Genomic DNA, 21,957 nt, shown 5'->3' with positions numbered 1-21,957 from the left:
TCTTTGGAACCTAATGTTTGGTAGACGAGTGTGCCACTTTTATATCTCATGAATACTAGCTCTGATGGAGTTGTTACACGAGATAATACGTTGAAATTTAAGCGCCAACTACAGTAGTGTTAAATCAGCGATCTTCTTAACTTTCTGTAGAACAAAATGAATGTTCGTGCCTCGTTCGCGGTTTTTTTTTTCGGTTTTGAGGAGATGATGCAAAAGAAGTGTAACAATGAAAAGAACGCTCGTGATTTCGAAGTTTATTTAGATAACGTGTTATAAATATGGAATAAGCATAATTGACAGTCAAACTGACCAATGAACAAGAGGCACGATTAAACTTTCACCGCTCAATGGTCAGGTTTTCCTCCCTTTCTCGCTCGTAATATCAATATTCATTAGGTTCTGTGACGTATATCCGCCCCGAGTGACACCAACACAGTTGTTTTTTAGTCGGTGCTGGAAGCGGCCTTTCGTAGCGCTTCTCCTTTTTTTCCCCTTTTCTTTTCTTTATTTTTCATTTTTTTTTCCTTTTATTCCGCCTGTTTTTCCTTACCGTTTTCTTCTCCTCCCTCCTCGTTCAGATGTCCGCTGCGAAAGAGCAAGTGCAGGAGGAAAGGACAGTTTGAATGCGGTTCTAGATGGACCCGCGGGTGTCGGAGCTCTTCGGCGCCGGTTCCGCACTGAAGTGCGCGGCCCCGGGACTCGGCGCGGGATATGGGGGACCGGGAGCGAGCGCGGGGAGCGCGCTGGGTATTGCCCCCAAGAAGACGGCGTCAAAGAACGGCAAGAAAGTGAAGGGCAGGGCGAGTCGGAACACGAAGCCGAACAACAACCCGCCGTACCTGCCACCGGAGGTGAGCGCGCCGCTCGAGACCGCCGCGCACGCCTCGGACTGTGACTCGGGGCCTCTCGCTCTCCGGATCACCGGCTGCCCGGGCTGTCCAGGCTGTCCTGCTTGTTTCCTGCCGGCCGGCGCGGGGTGTCGGCATCGCTAAATATGATCATCCTCCTCTCTCGCCTAACCAGTCGTGTGTGAGCTGCAGTGCACCGCTCGTTATCATTTAAGCACGAGGCAGGTAATATTCACGGGGGGGGGGGAGGTTCGTTGTGCCGGACTAGTTAACTAGTTGTCTGTTAGCCGGTAACTAGCTGGTTGTTTTTTCTGGTTGTTCTTTCACCGGTGGGAAAGGGAAGTAAGGTGATGACGTCACTGCGTGGCTCTGTTTGTAAATACAGTACGGGTGGGTGGAGGGGGTGGGGTCACTGTCTTGTTGAGCCCGACATAAATGCTCTGTGAAGGGGGGGAGGGGCCTTGTGAGCTGACCCCCCCCCCACACACACACTCACTCACTCACTCACTCACTCTGTCACTCACTGCACGCGCTCCCTCTCATCTACATTGTTGTACTGTGTGTGTAAAGAGGGGGAGGGGCCATGTGACCTCACCTTTCAGGTGTCACAAAAAGGCACAGTGACTGTGTTCATCACTATGGTAAAACCATGAATTGTCTGGATTAGCAACTTGTGTCATTCCTTTCTCTTTCACTTCTCTCTTTTGGTAAATGTAGAATTATTAAACTGCTTGTGTCACAGTATTTCTCACTTCTCTACATACTAATGCAAGTGGATGTCTGTTCAATACTTACTTTGTTTGTAACTTTGTAATCACCTGCAAAAGTTTAATGAACCTTGTCTATATCTGCAATAAAGGCATTTTAATAGCTTTAATTACAGATTATATTAAATTAAAAATCAAAGCAAGAAAAATTGTCTCCACACACTTAGTATTCATATGCAGCATTGCTCATGTTCTCACCACTCTTCAATACACACAAACGCACATTATCTTGAGCCGGAGCCTAACCCAGCAACACTGGGTGCAAGGCTGGCGGGGGGGGGGGGGGTGACACCCACCCACCCAGGATGGGATGCAGTCTGTCACAAGGCAGCCCAAGTGGGACTTGAACCCCAGACTCGCCAGAGAACAGGCCCCGGCCAAACCCGCTGCGCCACCGTGCCCCCTCACTCTTAAATAATGATGTAAAAGTAATTTGGAGTCAACCACTTAATTAACCAAGTAATCTGGAACTCTAGTACCTTTTGGACTACTGGAGAAAACGGGGAGAACATTCACGCTTCACAGACTGAACGGGGATCGAACCCATGTATAATTGCGCTGTTCGGATGCTGCGAGATACCAGCGATGCAAAGATTGATGCAGACTTGGTAGCTGGAGCTTGGCTCTTTAAATAGATTAACCCTTAGGATACAAGGAGGAGTGTAGAACCTACACACCCAGAAACATGTTGCATTCTCACTTGCTGTTCCATCCGTTCTGATTATTACTGACTCAACACCAAACAATGCAGACGAAAGCCTTGAGGTGGAATTCATATCTCGGTTTCACGTCACACACAGCCACCATTCAAGGTTGGCCTTACTTAACCTTTATTGCACAGTCAAAAATGCAAAGTAGTAAAGGCCCTCGTGCTAATAATCTCAGGGTTACACACACACACACACACATTTTCAGAACCGCTTGTCCCATACGGGGTCACGGGGAACCGGAGCCTACCCGGTAACACAGGGCGTAAGGCCGGAGGGGGAGGGGACAAACCCAGGACGGGACGCCAGTCCGTCACAAGGCACCCCAAGCGGGACTCGAACCCCAGACCCACCGGAGAGTAGGACTGCGGTCCAACCCACTGCGCCACTGCACCCCCTCAGGGTTACATATTACTCTAATTTTACCGTGCAAATTTGAACGTGAGCCAGATACTCCCTGTTATCAAGTGCGAAAGAATAAGTCTCGACATGTGATCCCCCCCCAATGCTGAAAATTCGATACACTGTTTTCCCATGTTGCAACAGCCTTATAAGGGTGTTTTTTTTTTTTTTTTTTTAAACTTTTACGTGGCATTCTGTTTTGTTTGATCTCCAGTGCAAATGCAGGAAGTCTTTTGGTAAACATGCAGATACAAGTACTGAGGGCTTTTTTTTGGGGGGGGGGGGGGGGTTAGAATGGGACAAAGCTCCTAAGGAGCCATTCTCATGGCCATTTCCAGCTGTCACTGACGTAAAAGCTCTGTTCTGTCTTTCCTTGCAGGCTGAGGAAGGAAACATAGAGTACAAAGTGAGTATGCAGCTTTTCACATTTTGATTTATTTGTTCAGCTGATCCTGTTCCTCTAAGTGTTTTACACTGATTTACCCATTTATAGAGCTTGGTAGTTTCTCTTTTGTCAGTTCAGGGTAAGTACCTTGATCAAGGGTACTGCAGCAGGCTGAGGGATTCAAATCGGGGGCCTTCCGGTGCAAGGTAGCAACTCTAACCACGGCGCCACCTGCTGTCCCACGTTCTCTTTAGCATCTGAGACGGAGCTCTGGCGCCCTGCCAGCAGCAGAGTTGAGCACTTCCAAGAAGGGAGGTGAAAAGTCTGGCTGTAACTCAAAAGTACAGTGGCCCTGCAACCCAAGATGTCCATGAATTCAGAGCTTTTTTTAGGTTCTTGGCAGCTGCTTTCTTTTCAGAAACAAAAAAGAAAACGCCTAGGTGGGGAGGAGAACCGATGCTGACCTTGAAAGGCCTATTGTATTGGTTTTGAATTGCCATGGAAATACGTGGTGTGATGAGTGTAGTGCTGAGCTCTTCTGTTGACACCTCCCTCCCCGCAGCTAAAGCTGGTGAACCCCACACAGTACCGCTTTGAGCACCTAGCAACGCAGATGAAGTGGCGGCTGCAGGAGGGGCGTGGTGAGGCCGTGTATCAGATTGGCGTGGAGGACAACGGTCTGCTGGTGGGTCTTTCCGAGGAGGACATGAAGGCCTCTCTGAAAACCCTGCGCAGGATGGCAGAGAAGTAAGGAAGTCACTCCTTTTTCCGGAGCCTTCCGTACCATCAGTGTCGTTAGAGACTTGCACTGTTAAGCAAGGCTTCCAGTGTTTTGGATCTTGCAGGCTGGTTGTTGGACATTTGGAAATACATGTAACTATGTAATCAATATAGACTTAGTCATTCATATCGTCCTTTCGTTACCAATAACTCGTTGCTCAGTGCAGGGTCACGGTGGCCCAGCCCCTATCCTTGAAATGTAACATGTTGGACAGAGTACACCCTGTATGAGAAGACTGTCAGCTGCAGGGAAAACAGTCTCTCTCTCTCACACACACACAGAGGGCAGATTAGTCACCAGTCCTCCTGAAACACAAGTCTTCGGACTGCGGGAGGAAACCAGAGCACCTGGATGAAACCCATGTGAAAGCATTGCGATAAGGACAGTTAACTGTGACCTGTGTCGCCAGGGTTGGTGCTGACATCACAATCCTCAGAGAGAGAGAGGTGGAGTATGATTCTGACGTCCCACGACAGATTGCGGAAGTCCTGGTTAGGAAAGTCCCGGATGACCAACAGGTGAGTCTTCACACACAAAAGTGTACCAACGGCAGGAGGAGTTGTCGCCACAGGGACGCTAATGCTGATTCCTGCATGCGTGCAGTTCCTGGACCTGCGCGTCGCAGTGCTGGGCAACGTGGACTCTGGGAAGTCCACCTTGCTTGGCGTGCTGACCCAGGGCGAGCTGGACAATGGCCGAGGACGGGCACGGCTCAACCTCTTCAGACATCTCCATGAGATTCAGTCAGGAAGGACTTCGAGCATCAGCTTCGAGATCCTGGGCTTCAACAGCAAAGGAGAGGTATGTAGACGCGGTCCTCAACCCCCACCCCGTCCTGCTGTCGACACGCATGTAACCGAGACTCCGTCACTAAAATTTGTGACTGCGGACGCAGGAGGAGGTCCACACTGAATCTTTAAGGATTGGTTTCCAGCAGCGTGTCCTCTGTGGCGTTGACCTCTGACCTCTCTCCTCCCGAAGGTGGTCAACTACAGCGAGTCTCGTACCGCTGAGGAGATCTGCGAGAGCGCGTCCAAAATGATCACCTTCATCGATCTGGCTGGACACCACAAATACCTGAAAACCACAATCTTCGGCCTCACGAGTTACTGTCCCGATTTCGCTATGTTGGTTGTCAGTGCCAACACTGGCATCGGTGAGTCTCTCCATCGGTGACCTCCGTACCTTACGTAAAAGTTGGTGCCTCCGGCTCGGTCTCGCTCTCCTAGTTAGCAGTATTTGGCTGAGCAGGTCTTTAAAGTACTCGAGTGGGCGGAGCTTTCCCAACTTGAGGTCTGCGGTTGTACTGCGGTCAAAGCCCTCAACAGATGTGAACCATTGAATGTGGGCAGTCTGTGTGAAGGAATTGTCCTGGGGTGTATGTGTGTGTGCCACAGAAAGATGAGATGGCATGTAAGGAACTGGGTCAGTAATGTCCTTCAGTCCCTTGTACCGTTCCTGTAACCAGATCTCGCATGTTGGTTATGCAGCAGTGAACAGAATGAGCTCAAAGCCCTCTGGGGGAGTGACAGTTTAGGTTGATGGTTCAGCAACTGGTCCAGGGACCTCGAAGTTAGATGTTTGAATCCTGCAGAGAACAACTGTTTGACCTTTTGGTAAGGTGTTTACCTGTATTCAGCTGGGTAGCAGCAGATATCAAAGTGGTTAAGGACTTATAGCCATGAGGTTCCTGGTTCCAGCCCCATTCTGTGCCACTGCTGTAGTTCCCTTGGCTACAGTACTTATCCTAAACTGTACCGCTAATATATCCAGATGTGGCAGTGGGGTAAATAACAAATTTTTCAAAGTTTAGTTATGTGGATTTTTTTTGTGTTGATTATGAAAAAGTTTAGTTATTAGAGATGCCACTAGTTGCTCTAGAGCGTCACTTTGTTTGGTACTTTACAGCCATTGGAAGATTCTAGAAGGCACCAAAACATTGTAGAAAGTGTCCCATCATAGAAGGTAGTGGAATATTCGGTGCTTGGGGCCCAGTGCTAAAGTTTGGTAATTTCAAGACAGTGACATAGACATTTATTCATTTAGCTGACACTTTTCTCCAAAGTGACCTACAATGATAAGGTGGCAATTATTATAGTTATAAGAAAGTGGAATATTTTTCTGCAAGCTGACACATAGTACGAGCTAACGCCAAAAGTATGTTTAAGCTAACAAAACGGAACGGAAAATGCAAAAAAAACTGACAATCTGTGTAATCTGTCACTTTAAATAATAAATTTCATGCTAATTAAAACTAAATTATTACAGACGAGTTTGTCATTATGTCAGTAATTTGTAGCTCAAATAAATGTTAATGGAAACTTGCGACTGATTCCTGGGATAAGACTGTTTGAGAAGCAATAACGATATCTTTCAGCGGAAGCAGACGTTTGGTTTGTAAAGCGCTCTTGGTAAATTATTAATTGCGGTTTGAGCTGGACTTTAAACGCGAGGTGTGTCGACTGGGGCCCGCGGGCCTGTAGGGACCCCACTCTTATAACGAGGGTTTGGTGTTACTTGGTCGGCGGTCAAACCGACACCCTGATCAGCTGATGGAAGAAGGTATTTTTGGAACCGGAACTGTATCCGCTTGCGGTTACACGAAGTACGTTGCAGGCGCGTGTAGCGCTCTCCGGTGTCCTCGCGTACGCTCGTCCAGCACCTTGTGTCATAACCTCCAAAAGCGGTAACGCGCTGGTGTAAGAAGAGACGGCGAGACTGCCGCGTTTGGAAGGTCTCCACGAAGACGCTACGACGTGCAGCAGCAGCGCGTGATCCTGCACGTAGCTGATACTGCGCTCGATAAGGAGGCCTAGTGGGGTACGGATACGCTTATCATGCTGTCGCAGGCTGTTTGGCTTCGTGAGGATGTGTGAGATCTCCGACGGCGCAGTTCCTCTAGAGCATCTGTCTCCAAGCAGGGTCGCCTCCGTTGCTGGGCCCGCACGCTCAAAGCCCTTTGAACAAGGTTTGACCGGACTTCTCCGTCGTAGCCTTGATCCGCCTGATGGACGTGACGCCTACTCAGGTTATCAGAACCTGATCTAATCTCGATGTGAATGTTGGCGGAACATCAGATGAACGCTGCTCGATCACGATGTGTAATAACCAAACTGCGGTGAACCCCATTTCCAACTGGGGATTCCGGGGGAGCAGCCAACCAATGTCGTAAACCGCTTGTCCCGAGCGGGGTCGCGGCAAGCCGGAGCCTAACCCGGCAACACATCGCAAGGCCGAAAGGGGAGGGGGGACACCCAGGATGGGACGTCATCTGTCGCAAGGCACCCCAAGCAGGACTCGAACCCCCGACCCGCCGCGCGAAAACAGCCCCATCCAGTGGAGCAGCAAACACATTTACTCCCTAAATGCTTTACTTTCTGCTCTACTGGGAACAGTTGTAGTAGTTAGAGCTACTGCCTGTGGACCCAGAGGTTGTTGGTTCAATTCCCACCTCTGGCTGTAGTACCCTTGAGTAAAATACTTACCCTAAATTGGTCTAGTTAAAAAAAAAAAAAAAAAAAATACCCATCTGTATAAATGGGTAAATAATTTTAATTAGCTTAACGTTGTTATTCACTTTAGAGAAAAGCATCAGATAAATGAATAAATGTATGTAAGTCAGTCCACCGATAGGTCTGTCTCTTGGGATCTCTCTCAGGTGCATGCTGGGATTTATGGACACACAAAAACACATGAGGCTGTGTGTTCTGCTATTTAAATGTCTCCAGTGCTTTAATCTTTCCTGAGAGGTGTTGAGCGGAGGGGCAAATTCAGCAGTCCTGTCTTGTGTTTGAAGAAACGAAAGGACATCGGCGTACCGCTGCTCGGACACCATGTTGTCACACCCAAAAAGTAGCCAGCTGAGTCGAGCACTTTCCACCCTCTTTTCTTTAGAATGCCACGCACGTGCACCCAGTCGCTGTGGGCGTCGCTCCACCCAAGAGACCAAACAGATGATCTACACGGTTGTCCGCATGTGTCTCCCAGATTTATAATCACGGAGACAATTACAGGGTGCGCTTGTGGTGATGACACACATACAGGGATGCAGGTTTACCCTGCAGTACCGCATGACACAGTTTGTTTACTGGCTTCTGGAATGTCATCCAGAAATAGACTATGGCTGCAAAATGGGAATGCCAACGGAAGCATCTGGCAGCCGCTCAAACCCATAAAGGCTAGACATGGTCTCGCTGACCGAAACGGCGTATCTGTACAATAAAATTCCTTTAAGGCACACCAGTGTGCTGCTTTACCGCAAAGGGTTCTGCTTTCATAAGGGCAGACTGCGCTGCGGTTAAATGATGTATGATCTGATGAGATGGACTCGCAGCCTTGGAGCTCCAGGCGGGGTGTGGAATTACAGCCCGTGTGGGCCACCTTCGCCGTCGAGCTGCATGTGGGGAAATGCCGTGTTTGTGGTCCATGAGAGGGAAAAATAAACGGGAGGGGTTGAGGGATCAGCTATTGGAGTCGGGAGCAGGTTAAGGTGTAAAAAATGCCAGCGTGCGTATCGCAGCCTTGTGTCGATAGCAGGTCGGGACTCGCTGCTTCAGACCTTGTTTCTGTGTCTGTTTTCTGGTCCCACTGAAGTGAAGGTACCTCCAGTTGGACTTTATTTGCGCTTTGCGCTTCCGTTCCAGTGTCTTTTGTTGCAAAGTAAAGCAAATGCACCTGTTCCTCGCAGAAAACGCCGTACCGTCACCCCCTTAGGCGAGATCCTGCTGTGAGGCCGTTGAATTACCAGTTGAAAACAATTGGTGCCTGGGTGAAGAATATGGTTTCTACATTTTATTTTATTACTAATTTGGCACCGTTTTGTACGTCTCACCCGTTTTCGGAGGTGAGACGTTAAGTCCACAACATCACTGCCTGTGTCTTTCGCTCTGCGATGTGTGCAGACATTGTGCTCTGTTGGTACCGTAGCGGTTCGTGGTTTAGAGCTGCTGCTTTTAGATTCAAAGGTCGCAGGTTTGAATCCCACCTCCTGGTGCAGTGCCTTTGAATAAAGTACTGACCCTAAATTGCTCCAGTAAAAATTACCCAGCTGCGTAAATGGGTAAATAATTGTAAGTAGCTTATCATGGTAAATCGCTTTGGAGAAAAGCGTCAAGATAAATGAATACATGTGAAATCAGTGGTTTTTACCAGGGTGCCACTGACAGATTTTGCATTGCTTGATCATCGTCATTATCGTCATGTAAGTTTTCACAGCCGCTGCAGAGGTGGTGTAATTTTCTTGAATACAGTAGCTGTCTCTCTTTCTTCTGGTGCCTGTGCTGATTATTGACCTGATCGACTACCCATACAATACTCGCCATCTGCTCTAGAGCAGTTTGTTTGTTTATGGTTGCCTGCCACCCAGAAGGTGATCGGTTTTCATCAGTTGACATGTTTGACTTGTTTGAGAGGAGTAACATGTCGCTTTATGGCTCATTAACGCAGTATCAACTACACGTTGTTGGGGAAATGGCTCCGATAGACTGACGGCCGTGTCAGAGAATAGGATACGGGACTTCAGGGCAAGTCATTGGAAAAGGTTGGAATCCATAGCACCTGATCTTTCATCGCTGGCTTATTGGACGTCTTCGTTTCCAGGGTAACGAAGACATCAGTAACCCCGACTCAGCCAGAAAACCGAGGGACAGAAGTGTGTGTTTCTGTCCTAAAATGTGTGTTTAAAGCACATTTTATAATACCATCTACAGGACAGTAGTCTATAAGGGACGAGTGTAATGATGAGCTTTAACTGCCTTCTTGAGCACTGTTGTACTTGTGTACCGTGGAAAGGGGAACAGGCCAAAAAGTCCCGTCAGCCATTTCCACGCCTTCTCTACAAGTTTGTGGACTGTCGAAGCCTCCTTTGACGTGCGGTCATCTCGGGTGTTTTTATGGCGAAGCACATTGATTTCCAGATTTTAAAGAGCAGCTCAGCTCCAGTTTAAAAATGCTGTATGTTACTGTGGTAAAGTCAGGAGGGGAAATGAGTCCTCTGAACTTTGCGGTCGTTCTGATACGGTTTCCAGCGGGCACCACGCGGGAGCACCTGGGCCTGGCCATGGCTCTGAAGGTGCCCATCTTCATCGTGGTGAGCAAAGTGGACCTGTGTCCGCGGGGGACCGTGGAGCGCACCGTCCGCCAGCTGGAGCGCATCCTCAAGCAGCCCGGCTGCAACAAGGTGCCCATGGTGGTGGCCAGCGCGGACGACGCCGTCACGGCCGCCCAGCAGTTCGCCCAGTCACCGAGGTAATGTCCTGGCCACCATGTTTCCCCCAGACCCTTTGGACTTACCGGTGCGGCCGACGCCTTACTGCGGTGATTCCGTACTACGCAAAGGAATGACCTTGTTGTCCTTTTAACGCTCATGCAGATTTTTGTGTTTTCTCACCCCCAGCATCACCCCAATTTTCACCCTGTCCAGTGTGTCAGGGGAAAGTCTAGACCTTCTGAAGGTCTTCCTAAACATCCTGCCCCCCCTGAGCAACAGCAAGGAGCAGGAGGAGCTCATGCAGCAGCTCACAGAGTTCCAGGTGCTGCGACACACAAGCGCACATCTGCGCACATCCACCCAGTGAGACGTAATTGCGTAAATTCCCAGCTGTTTGGTCTACTGCTGCTGCTGTGTTGCCCTTGAGCCTGACGGAGGTCTCCTTCATGCTACAGGTGGATGAGATCTACACGGTGCCGGACGTGGGAACTGTGGTCGGAGGAACTCTATACAGGTCAGCATGTGGACTGGTATTGGAAAGAGCTCTGAAAACACCGCAGGGGTGATGCAGTACCCATCATGCTCCTGGGCGTACGGCCTCGTTACACTCTGTATGAGTTAGACTTGCACACGTGTGCGGTTCCAGATCATGTTCTGATTGAACGTGATTCTTAAGAGCGGACTCGAGCAGAGCTGTGGGTGAAGAGAGGGGTTCAGGAGGGGAGTCTAACCCTGTATTTGAGTGCTGGTTGTGAAAAGGAGGTGGTTTCATGGTTATTTTCACATCAGTGGTTCACTTTTCCCTCCTTTGCCTGCAGTGGGATCTGCCGCGAGGGTGAGCGCTTGGTGGTGGGGCCCACAGACGAGGGCCACTTCCTGGGGCTCAAGGTGTGCAGCATCCAGAGGAATCGCTCAGCCTGCAGGGTGTTGAGGGCCGGTCAGGCCGCCACTCTGGCACTGGGCAACTTCGACCGCTCGCTCCTCCGGAAGGTGCTATGCTCCCGAGTCTGATTCCATCATTAACCGCTCACCCAGATGCCCTAAATTGTCATCTGTCCACCACATGGAAGTGCCTTTGCTTCAGTTATTTCTTCTTTGCCCATTTCTCCATAGCTGTTGTACTGGATTATTGTTTGCAGCTGTGATGTCCCATAATCTTCCTGTAACCGAGATCCAGCAGCCGTACCCCTCGTAGGAGCCTCCTCATCCTGCTCTCTCCTCTCCAGGGCATGGTTATGGTGAGCCCAGAAATGAACCCCACCATCTGCTGGCTCTTTGAGGCAGAGATTGTGCTGCTGTTCCACGCCAAGACCTTCCGCAGGGGCTTCCAGGTGACTGTGCACGTGGGTAACGTGCGACAGACGGCCACCGTGGAGCGCCTGCACGGAAAGGTACGCGCTCTCCCCTGTACCCGTAACATGAGGACATTTGCGTATTGATCAAAAATGCCTGAATGATGCCGCCGTCCCGGTGTGAAAGAGGCCCATTTTACCAGTGTTTGGTGCTTCCTTCACAACACCTCCCTGTGGTCACTGGGCTCCCGCTGTCCCCTCCCGCCCCTGTAGGAGGAGCTCCGCACAGGAGAGAAGGCTGTGGTGCGCTTCAGGTTCATCAAGCACCCGGAGTACCTAAAGGTGGGCGCCAAGTTGCTCTTCCGGGAGGGGGTCACCAAGGGCATCGGCCACGTCACCAGCCTGCAGCCTGTCTCCCACTACCAGCACGACTCCTAGAGAGTGTCTTGAAGCAGAGCGGGAGGGACACGCCCATTCCCTTAATTCCTACCCTGTTTTCCACTACTCCTCTCTCATTGGCTCTCCCTGAGGGTTGGCCTTTATTTCCATTTGTTTGGTTGCCTCTGAAGCATTGCCAAGCTCACCCTTAGCCTTTTAAAGGAAGTTGCATTTCAAAGCAGCTGTGATTTAGGCTTTAGATTTCAGGGTCACTCATTATTCTTTGCTTTTCCCTTCTTCATGAATGGATCACTATAGATCATGAACCAGCAAGGGGTCGTACTCAAAGGCAGGTGTGCCAGTGAACTGGCGGCACGCGTTAAGATGCGTAGGTGAGACTTGGCGTTTTGGCACAGTTGATCTGGACTCGTGTTTAACATTTCAGATGCATTAGAAGCCAGAACGCTGATCAGCACTCACCCGGTGCACAACTGATGCGTATTGAGGCTTCGGTCCAAAAGTAGCGAACCGGACGAGTGCAGGGCGAGGGGGAAGCTCTGGAGAGCACCTTCTGTCCTTGGCTGTTGGACACGTTTACAGTAGTGAAGAGGGTGCGTGGCAGACTCTCAACGGCAGCTAGCGGCGGTGTGCCCGAGCCTCCTCAGCAGGCCCAGCTGGTTCACCCAGCGTCCGGTCAGCAGTCCTTCTCCTCAGCTAGGAGGCTGACCTGACGCTCTTCTCCTGAGAGCCTCCAACACTCGTTACCGATGAGCTTGAGGCCAAGCAGCCCGGACAGCAGGCCAGGGACTCGCACTACGGAATTGAGGAATTCTACCAATGTTCACCAGCTCTTGCTGTCATGTATCATGTACCGCGATCGTTGCCTTCGAAACGTCCAGACTGCGGAGCAGAGAGCAGTTTCTCCCACTTCTGTCAAGCGCTTTCGTCGCCCACAGAGCAAGTTTTAACTCGTTATACCGCATTCCATGGTAAACTTCTGGACGATCGGCTCTTGACCTTCTCCACTCAGAGCACCGAGGGAGAGGTGGGATGTCAACTTCTGAGTCCCGGCGGCTCGGAGGAGTTGGCGACCTTGGCTGCGAGTGCAGGGCCACCTTTTCCCCTCCTTGCTGACATCACCGGATCGATTGACATAAAAACTCAGTGCCTACCAAAGAGGAGCTTTTTAAAATTTTTTAATGCACCCCAACATTTTGGAACTTTTTTTAAACTTGATTTGGTGCTACTCTTTGAAATTTTTATTAATGTAGTTGTGATGCTAAATAATAAATAGGGACAGTGTTTGGTAATGAACACCATGTCCAGGGGTGTTTTCAGCTGTGTCATTAGTGTGTACATTCGATGCATGCTTATGAGTGACAGGAGCTCAGCTCACTGAAAAGTTACAAACAAACTAATGCAACAAGCCCTCCCGAGAAGAGACATTTAAAACAGTGTGTTTTCCCTGTCTGTTCCTGCAATATTATCTGTGGTTTTGTGCAATTCAGTGGAAGGGTAAAAGAATGTAAACAAACCAAAACATTGTTTTAAAGAACAGTATCAAACATTAAGGCTGTTCTGTCACGTGTGTTCACGTTTTTTCGTTTATGAATTTGTAGTTTTTTTTTTTTTTTTTTGTAACTTTGTCTTCTCTCCTCTACAACTCCAGCACTTGCTGCACAGGCCTGCACTGCAACACATCATTTTTACTCACCCCCAGTGCAGGTGTCCTTCAGAGACATTGTAATATTTTAATCCTTGAGTGAAATAAGGTTTATGTACAATTCAAGTTTGTATATTATGTTATATATTAAATCTTTATTATGGACTGATTCCTACCGACTCTGTTTTTGAATGCAAAGACAGCAGATGCAGTGAGGAGGACCAGAGGTTTGTAGCTGCCATGAGGTAGAGGGAACCTGAGAGGAGCCAGGTAGAACATAGTGAACTCTGGTGAAATAAAAGACCCCTTCCTGGCCAGATTGTGAGGAAAAACTGATGAAAGACCCTTAGAAAGGGTGTGGTTTAGACAAAGACACCATGGTAAAATGCAACTTACCCAGGTCCCTCCTGGGCTGCATCTCCCCCGTTGCTGTACCAAACAGGAAGCAGCTTTGCACTCATGACCTTACTGATTGCCTGGTGCTGTAGATACCGTGGTGTGTTTCTGTTTGATACACTGGAGGGCCATCACTGTTTCACTGCCTTGTGCGACACATGGTTAAACAGCGAGATGAATAAACAAACATTTTTTGTACAGGCAACATAGAGAAGTTTAATGTTCATATCAGCAACAGTTCCAATAAATTCAGATGGTCCTGTCCTTCTCGCACTGTACAAAGAACGTCCATCCGTTCCCTGAGTGAAGGCAACAGTTCAAAACTGCTGGTATGTTTAGACTAAAACTTACTGTATTTCTTCTTTATACTCCATTCCTCCTAAAAACAGTTGCATAAATAGCTCTGCTTTATTATTTTTGTTCATCCAATCTATCCATAAAAAGGTAAGTTCACGACAGACAACAATCAGCACTGGCTTTAGAGCGGAAGTTTCCGCCTGTAAAACTGTCAGCGTAGTTAAAAAATAAAAATTCTACTGTCCAAGCTGTGTGTTGTATCCTGCCCCCTAGTGGCAGCCAAGGGCGCGTGCGGGTCGGTATTTAAAAAGACACTTTCGGACTTCATACAATTGCAGATCTACTCACGTGGCAGGAAGGCACCGCTGCCTCAAATTCTCAAATTTCTACCTTCTCACATTCTCTTGAAAAAGGCGTCCAGTGTGGAGTTTGTGCCCTGCGACTTCACCCTCTTTGCCTGAGGTCCCGACGGGCTCTTGAGCTTCATTTTGCCACGAGGGGACGTTGGGGTCGCAGGGCTGGACGCGAGCGGAGGAGCCGCCGCCGTGGGGCCCGTGCTCGGAGAGACGCTGGACGAGAAGGAGCTCTGCAGGTCAAGGGCGAAGTGGTAGTCTGTGTGCTCAGGCATGTCCCAGACCGGGATGCGCTCTCCGCAGCGCTCGCACCGCACCGTATCCACGGCGGGATCAGGGAGACGCGGTCGCGCTTCCGACGCTCTGAGCTCCTCCTCCCGCAGCCAGACACCCGTGTCTTGCCGGGGTTCCCCGGTCCCTCCGCTCCTGCCCGCCGGGCCGTGGACCCCTCCAGAAGGCATGGTGCTCGCAGGAGAAGCCTCCTCTTCACATCCTTGCTCTTCCTCAGCGAACTTCAGGCTCCTCCTCTGAAAGAAGGAGGCGATGCCGTCCCTGCGCTCCGCTGGGCCTCTCACCGGAGACCCTGTGCATTCTGGGTGCTTTTTTCTGGGCGTGAGCGCCAGGGCTGCTTTCCAGGGGGACGTCTGCGCCTGTGGCTCACGGCTCTCCTGCTTCTCGGCGGCTCTCTGGAACAAGGACTGGATGGAGGGCGCTCTCTTGGGCGAGGCGACTCCTCTCGCTTCGCACCCGGGCCCTTTCCGCGTGGCGTCTCCTCTCGCCTCGCTGCTCAGGAAGTTGGCTATGCACCCAACGGAAGAGCCCAGAGCCTCACTGAACTTGTTGGCAGACAGGTGGAGCAGGGTGAGAGGGGGTGACCTGAACAAAACAGACAAGTGTCAAGGGGTGCAGCGGCTAGAGCTGCAGCCTCGGGATTCGAAGGACACAGGTTCGAATCCCACCTCCTCCTGCCGTACCCCTGATCAAGGTATTTACCCTGCACGGATACAGTGAAAGTTAGCCCACAGTATGAATGGGTAAATCAGTGTAAGCTACTTGGGAGAAAAGCACTGACTAAATGTCGTATGATGTTTTAGGTACCATAAGGACACAGTGAGCCCACAGCACTCCCACATCAGGGGTCCTTGATCACACGCTGCCCCTGTCTGGTCGGGCTCTGGACACTTACCATGCGGCCTGGTGGTTTCCTGCGGTGTTGAGACTCTTGATGATGGCAAATGCGTCACCAGCCATCTTGGTAGCCTCGTACCGGGCCAGAGCACAGCAGCGGGAAAAGCTGGAGGCCCTGTGATCGCCCGCCTGCCGCACCCCCACCGTGAGCAGCTTGGCCACTCTGCCATTCTGCAACGACGCAGGGTGTAGTTAAACGAGTGCCTCCGACCCCAGGCCAATATTAAATGCGTTCCCTGCTCCTGGGGACGACCGTGACCACTGCAGTAGAATCTTAACTGATGTTGTCTACGGAAACACTGGACCCTCAGCTCCAGGACTCGGTCTGTTCATATATGGATTTGTTCATAAATGCAAAGTCACTTTCATCACTAAGTCATAGTCAATAAGAAGCTTAGAAAAAGAGATCCTTCAATCTGTCTGCTGGTCAGATTCTGCGGGTCTTGAGCACAGCTGTAATAAAACAATCCCTCAGCAACACTTTCAGATGTCATATTTTAATACGTATCTACTTCAAGCCACAATAAAATTAAAACTAATTTAACACCCTCTCAGCAAACCCGTTTCTCTTTGGTCTTGACTGTTGACCATTTAAGCCCCTGAAAAAGCACAACGTTCCTCATCTTGTTATTGATCGCCAACATTCAGGAACACCAGACACGAGCTGTAAACACCGCGGAAGAGAGTTGAACCAAGTCGGTTCCACACTCCAACTCTGGATGCTCTTTACGGGAAACTAACCAGCTTGCTGCACAAACAGCTCACAGGTACAAAGAAATCTGAGAAGGCAAAGACTAATGAAAACGCAATAAAAAACAAAATTAAAAATGTTTATCGCCGGTGGATCAGCGCACGCTCGTATTCTGAAGCTAACGCAGAGAGACGCATGACAGACAGATGAGGAAAGCGATGAGGATCCCTCACCATCTCCCTCTCTTTGATCAATCTCTCCTCGAGCTCGAGGGCCAGCTGGTGAAGCCAGTTCTGCACCTGCAGAGAGAGAGAGCAGCACAGGCGCGTGTCCCTCACTGCGCTCAGCGTGCCGCCAGAGCACTGAACTGATTGCTGTGGTACCAAACCTGGTCTTTCGTGGAGAGTGCCATCTTCCCGGGGAAGTTCTTGCTGCAGCTGATGGACTTTGGCAGCTGCCTGGGCTTCACGGGTTCAAAGTCGATGCCGCGACACAAATCGAAGAGCCACAGTCTGCGGAAGGAGCCACAGCGCAGTGAGCATCAGGAGAGAAAGGAGTTCGGACTTTAATCATGGGCTCTCGGCGGGATTCCATCAAAGACCTTAACAAGACAGCTGCAAATCTACATACATGTGGTGCCCGACTTAGGACATCCAACGGGTGTATATATATATAAAAAATTTGAGTCTCAACAACTGGTCGTAACATATAACGAGCGCTGCTCCACCTACTGGACCAGAACATGGGCTGGTCGCACCGGCGCAAGACACCATACAGCATTTCTTAGTAACTCAGCATGTATCGGCGCCCGTGTTTTACTCACAGAACGTTTCTTTTGTGATTAGTTACCTTTTATTTTATTTTTTTGCAACGGTTAGCAAATTTCATAGGTGCTGAAAAAGAAAAGCGAAAGAGAACAGATTGTGACGTGAAAATACCCCACCGTATTGCTGTAATTGTTCTAATGTAGTATTATTTTAACTCGTGAATTAATGAAAAATACAAGAAAAGCCCTATTATACAACATAGCATTCATGCATGTTAACTTCATATATCCTTATGGTTCACGCACTACAGTATAAGAAGATTTGTAATGTGCAACAGGGCCGCTGGAACGGAACCCCTCCGTAAGCTGAGGACCACTTGTGTGCGTGTATCTGTGCCTATAAATAAAAAAAAAAAGAAAAAAAGAGGCATTTCCTGTGGTGGTGGTAGCGTAACCTTACCCTGTTTTCTCCCCGAAACGCTGGACCAGCTGAACTTGGGTGAACTGCGTGATCTCGCCAATGTTCTCCACCTCCAGACTCTCCACGATGGAGGTGCCCAGCTTCCCGCCGAGGTTCCGGCTGAAGGGTGACGATACGAGAGGCTCCGTAATAGGGCCGAGAAAGCGGTGCGACGTGCCGAAGCCTCCCGTCATGAGACGCAGCCCTCCGTTTCGGGTGCGTAAAGGAGCAGCGCGAGGCTCCCCGAGGACACACGGCTCACACTCACATCTTACTGATGGGCAGATAGCTGAAGAGCTCGGGCACGGACCCCAGGGGCAGGATGGTCTGTCGGTTCGGCTTGTTCAAGCCGCAGGCGAGCTTGGCTAGAGCCTGAGGAGAGACTGGCATGAGCGTGACTCTTTGGAAGGGGAGGGGGTCATGTGGGGGGGGGCTCACCTTGTTGTGCGATATCCCAGCAGAGCAGCGGAGGCCCGTTTCCTTCTCCACGCCAGCTCTCATCTCCTCCACGATGAGGGCGCCGATAGCCAGGCAGAGCTCTGGGCTCTCGCTACCAGCGGCGCCAGTCAGGGAGGCGAGCCATTCCCGAACGCCAAGAGCCCGCCACTCCTCTAGATGCAGGACACACACACACACTCACCCACACGCTCGGCAACCAGCGGGGCCGTGTTTTGCCCATCCCTCTCCGATCTCACGTCACGCAACTCGACCGCTGACGAACTGCACTCCTGCTCAAAAATAAACGCCATCTTTGGTATTTCAGAAAAAAGGCAACTTGTCCACACCGCTGAAGCCGCTGACCTTTATCAGACCCGTCCCGCCGACCCCCTGCGGACTGAGGAAAGCCTTGGACGTAGGTGGTCTTTAGCAAATCTGCCTCTATCCGCCGGTCCGCCATGTCCTTGAGCCTCTGCTGCACGGTGGCCGTGAGGTCCACGTACGCCTCGTCGACGCTGGCCCTCTCGATCACAGCGTAGCGGGACATCACCTCGATCACTTCCACGCTGGCCTCCCGGTATCTGGTCGAGAGCGCGGAGAGCTGTCGGATGGTGCTTCGTCGAGCCACATGTTGGTGGAAAGGTGGGTCCTCGGGCTACGCGCCGGCTACTTACCGCGTGAGGTTGGCCTTGCCGCGGGACTCGCGCACTCGTGCCACCTGGAGCCCAGGGCACAGCTTCTTAGCATCATCGACCCACATGTTCTTGGTGACGCCGTGGGCTCTGGCCTCGTAGCTCACCGCTATGATACTGTTGGGGAACGGGCGTCCAATAACTCCATTCAGAAAGGGTAATCAAATCCCACATCAGAACGGTCCTACATTGCAAAACATACATTAAATTCGAAAGCAGCCGCTGCAACATTAACACGCGGAATTCATAATCACGTAACCGCCAAGTAAAACGCGGTCCAGCTTAAAACGTCAAATGACATTCCACATTTCCATGTGAAACAAAGCCCAGGCACTAAAAATCCTGCAAAACAAGTTCGGCATCAAATCGCAATAACCGAAACAATTCTTCAATGGCATCAAAGTACCAAGTAAATCACTAATAACGTAAGATAGAGAAAGTTTGTTAAGACGCACCTTACCGTACGACTGTATTAAAAATGAAATATGAAATGGATCCCACTATCTAGGCACCAGCACTTTATGACAGGCCCTCCGTCGCAGCTTGGGGGATGGGAAAATATACGTGATCAGCTATCTTTAAAAGAAGAACGCTTTAGAACATCCCGTTTAATTTACATAAAATAAAAGGAACCCACATTTTTAATAGACGCGAATAGAAATCTACATTAACAAATGTTATTTTATTTCAGTTTGCAGAAAAGCGTCTGCTGCACGAATCAATGTACATGTGATTGGTCCACAAAACAAAAATAAGCGTAAAACGACCCTTAACCGTGAGCCAGATGTGGATGAAGCAGCAAAATGAAGGAAAAACGAAACATGATTTCGATCACGATTTTTGCAGCACGAAAAGCGCGCCCCCTACCGGCCGCTGCGTCAACTCACCCGCCGCCCTTCCACATCTTGTACTGCGCCACCACGCAGGGCTTGTTCTTCAGATCAGGGTTCATCCTCTGCTCCACCTGGACGTAGAAGCAGTCCATGTCCACGAGGGCGACGATCCTCTCCTTCCCATAATCCATCGCGACAACTGGCCAGGAGGACACATTGTGTCACACAAATTCAGTTGGGTCATCAGACTTGGTCCTTCCTTGGACCCTTTTTTCTTTTTAAGGAACTGAGACACCTGGCCTTATGTCGACAGACAAAAATATTTTTTTGTACATCTCATAAATTCGAAACCACCATTAGTAACGTAAAGTCGCCTGTTTTTTACGCATCATCGATTCACATCACAGAGACAGATCCACCCGAGAGAACCCCTAACGCGTAGTTCCCTAAATTTGCCTAATTTGAGGACAGTTACAAGAGACACTTAAGTGTCTGGTTTTATACATTACCCGAGGAATGGCTTGTAACTAACAAGAACTACAAACTCACCTCAGTGGACCTGCAACCCAGCAGCCGAAAATGCCGCCAATTTGAATTTTACTTTGGGACTTCACGGAAGGAACGCACTGCTCTGACGTCATCAGAAATTGCCGGCCGAAGGAGGAAGCCATATTGGTAAGGTAGTAGCGCAGTTAGGCGGTCAATGCAGTAAACCATATTGGTAAGGTAGTACTACCGAGTAGCTGGATAAAAGGAAGCCATATTGGTAAGGTACTATCATGGCCAGGCGCTCGAAGAAGCCATAGTGCAGAGGTAGTAACGCAGAGACAAGTTGAGGAGGAAGCTGTATTTGTAAATTACTCACGTAACCGGATAGCCAGAGGCATTGGTATGGATCTTGTACAGCCCGATGACTGAATGAGGTAATAGCAAGGTAAGCATTACGATCAGTGCCCTTTCAGCCAGATTTTTTCACTGCATCTCCATGACTGCGTTAATACATGTCATCGCCAGAGAAAACATACCATATATAGAATCTGTGAATAAACTTGAGCAGCTTGGCTCCAATTGTTCACTTCCAGTAACTAGATAAATTCTCAATTACTGTCCCTAATGGTTGAGGGTAGTTGCATGTAGTCAGTTAGGGGGGAGGTGTCTTCTGCTAGTCAATATATGTTGAAAAAAGAAGGTAAAAGATCAAGTTTACCATCACTGACCCTTAAGCAAAAAGAAGGGGGAGGGGGGGGGGAGAAAAAAAAAAAAAAAAGAAAAAACTGAATTCAGAAGCAGAGATCAAATGTATTTAAAGCATTTTATTGTAAATGTTTTCAATTCTACAGGTAAGATATTTTCAACATGAAGAAAAAAAATCAAAATAAATACGAGACGACTTGCACAAGGACGACTGTTGTAAGCTGCCTCTGATGGCCTGGTCACTCAGTAACCTTGCAGTTAATAATTAAGCTTATTAACGTCAAGGGTTACTTATGGAAGTGGTATGAAGGTACATCAGGGAATGATGGTCATGTAGAAGAATACACATAAGCAATGGCGCATGGTCAATATGTCATACACTTTCTGCAGAACTGAAAATCATATTGTGCTGCTTGATTTTGTCGAAGCACCGCTTGCTGAAGATTGTCTAAAAGGCCTCATTGAATTTGTGGTTTTACTCCAAAAGTGTACAGTAGCTCAATTATAAAAATGTTCCAGCAAAGTGCTCATTTTGGCAATATTGTTTTGCAATGCCCCTAACATAGGCTAGGCTGACATCCCAGTAACTATCAGGATAAGCAGACTTAAGAATGCTGGTGCTTTAGAAAGAGCTTATTACCATACAGTACATGGACTTCTCTGTGTAAAAGGGGGAAAAAGGAGGCCAAGCCTAAACAAAGTTGAGCACACGTGGATGCACACGTTAACACAGACGTACAGTATAGACACGCTGAATCCTAAACCATGGGAACCTGAGCAATGACCTACAACTGTACTGCACATAGATAATGTAACAGGAAAGGCGACAGGGCTCCCAAGGGATTGTACATACAGGAAACAAAAAAAGGGGTGCCCCAACACTTCCCGTTTCAGCCACATAAACCATTCATTGTGTAACACTACAGCCATCTTATTCCTTTGCTTTAATCAGACCTCAAATTTCAACTCTCTTAAAAGTACAAAAAAAACTCCAAGCAGCTGCAGCACAATGACCCCAATTGAGAAGGCTGTACATATACTAACAAGTTTAGGGAAAAAAGTTCCTGAACAGAAATACTGTTTGTTCACATTTTGTAATTAAACTCTGTAGAAGCAACTGCAGTTTTCCCCTCAAAGAGTTCTGAGTGTTAGAAGTTCTTCTGGAAAAATATCTAATTACTTTCGGGTGGAGGAAGTTTAAAAAAAAAAAAAAAAAAA

General features: G+C 49.1%; 2 protein-coding genes across 4 annotated transcripts; one reads left to right on the top strand and one right to left on the bottom strand.

The window, feature by feature from the left end:
• The first annotated feature begins 444 nt into the window (after positions 1 to 444).
• On the top strand, positions 445 to 13,596 carry gtpbp2a (GTP binding protein 2a). 2 transcript variants are annotated; one of them, XM_018740171.2, is made up of 12 exons: positions 445 to 851; positions 3,104 to 3,130; positions 3,672 to 3,856; positions 4,300 to 4,408; positions 4,494 to 4,691; positions 4,872 to 5,046; positions 9,917 to 10,136; positions 10,285 to 10,420; positions 10,554 to 10,612; positions 10,917 to 11,088; positions 11,325 to 11,489; positions 11,664 to 13,596. In XM_018740171.2, exons 1-12 carry the CDS (start codon positions 636 to 638, stop codon positions 11,826 to 11,828), a joined length of 1,827 nt encoding a protein of 608 aa, XP_018595687.1. In that variant the 5' UTR covers positions 445 to 635; the 3' UTR covers positions 11,829 to 13,596. The 2 variants fall into 2 exon arrangements, with proteins under 2 accessions (XP_018595687.1, XP_018595688.1); XM_018740172.2 differs by having other exon boundaries at positions 780 to 1,073.
• polh (polymerase (DNA directed), eta) lies at positions 13,388 to 20,170 on the bottom strand. Of its 2 annotated transcripts, XM_018740169.2 has the most exons (11): positions 20,095 to 20,170; positions 19,600 to 19,744; positions 18,695 to 18,829; positions 18,384 to 18,601; positions 18,021 to 18,193; positions 17,851 to 17,954; positions 17,583 to 17,702; positions 16,745 to 16,868; positions 16,590 to 16,655; positions 15,664 to 15,836; positions 13,388 to 15,353 (listed from the first exon to the last, which is right to left on the bottom strand). In XM_018740169.2, the coding sequence occupies exons 2-11, from the start codon at positions 19,734 to 19,736 to the stop codon at positions 14,519 to 14,521; spliced, it is 2,085 nt and encodes a 694-aa protein (XP_018595685.2). In that variant the 5' UTR covers positions 19,737 to 19,744; positions 20,095 to 20,170; the 3' UTR covers positions 13,388 to 14,518. The 2 variants fall into 2 exon arrangements, with proteins under 2 accessions (XP_018595685.2, XP_018595686.1); XM_018740170.2 differs by lacking the exon at positions 16,590 to 16,655.
• Positions 20,171 to 21,957: the final 1,787 nt, after the last annotated feature.

This window comes from Scleropages formosus, chromosome 4, assembly GCF_900964775.1.
Source record: "Scleropages formosus chromosome 4, fSclFor1.1, whole genome shotgun sequence".
NCBI classification, from domain to species: Eukaryota; Metazoa; Chordata; class Actinopteri; order Osteoglossiformes; family Osteoglossidae; genus Scleropages; species Scleropages formosus.
This window is presented reverse-complemented; position numbering and strand designations above follow the sequence as displayed.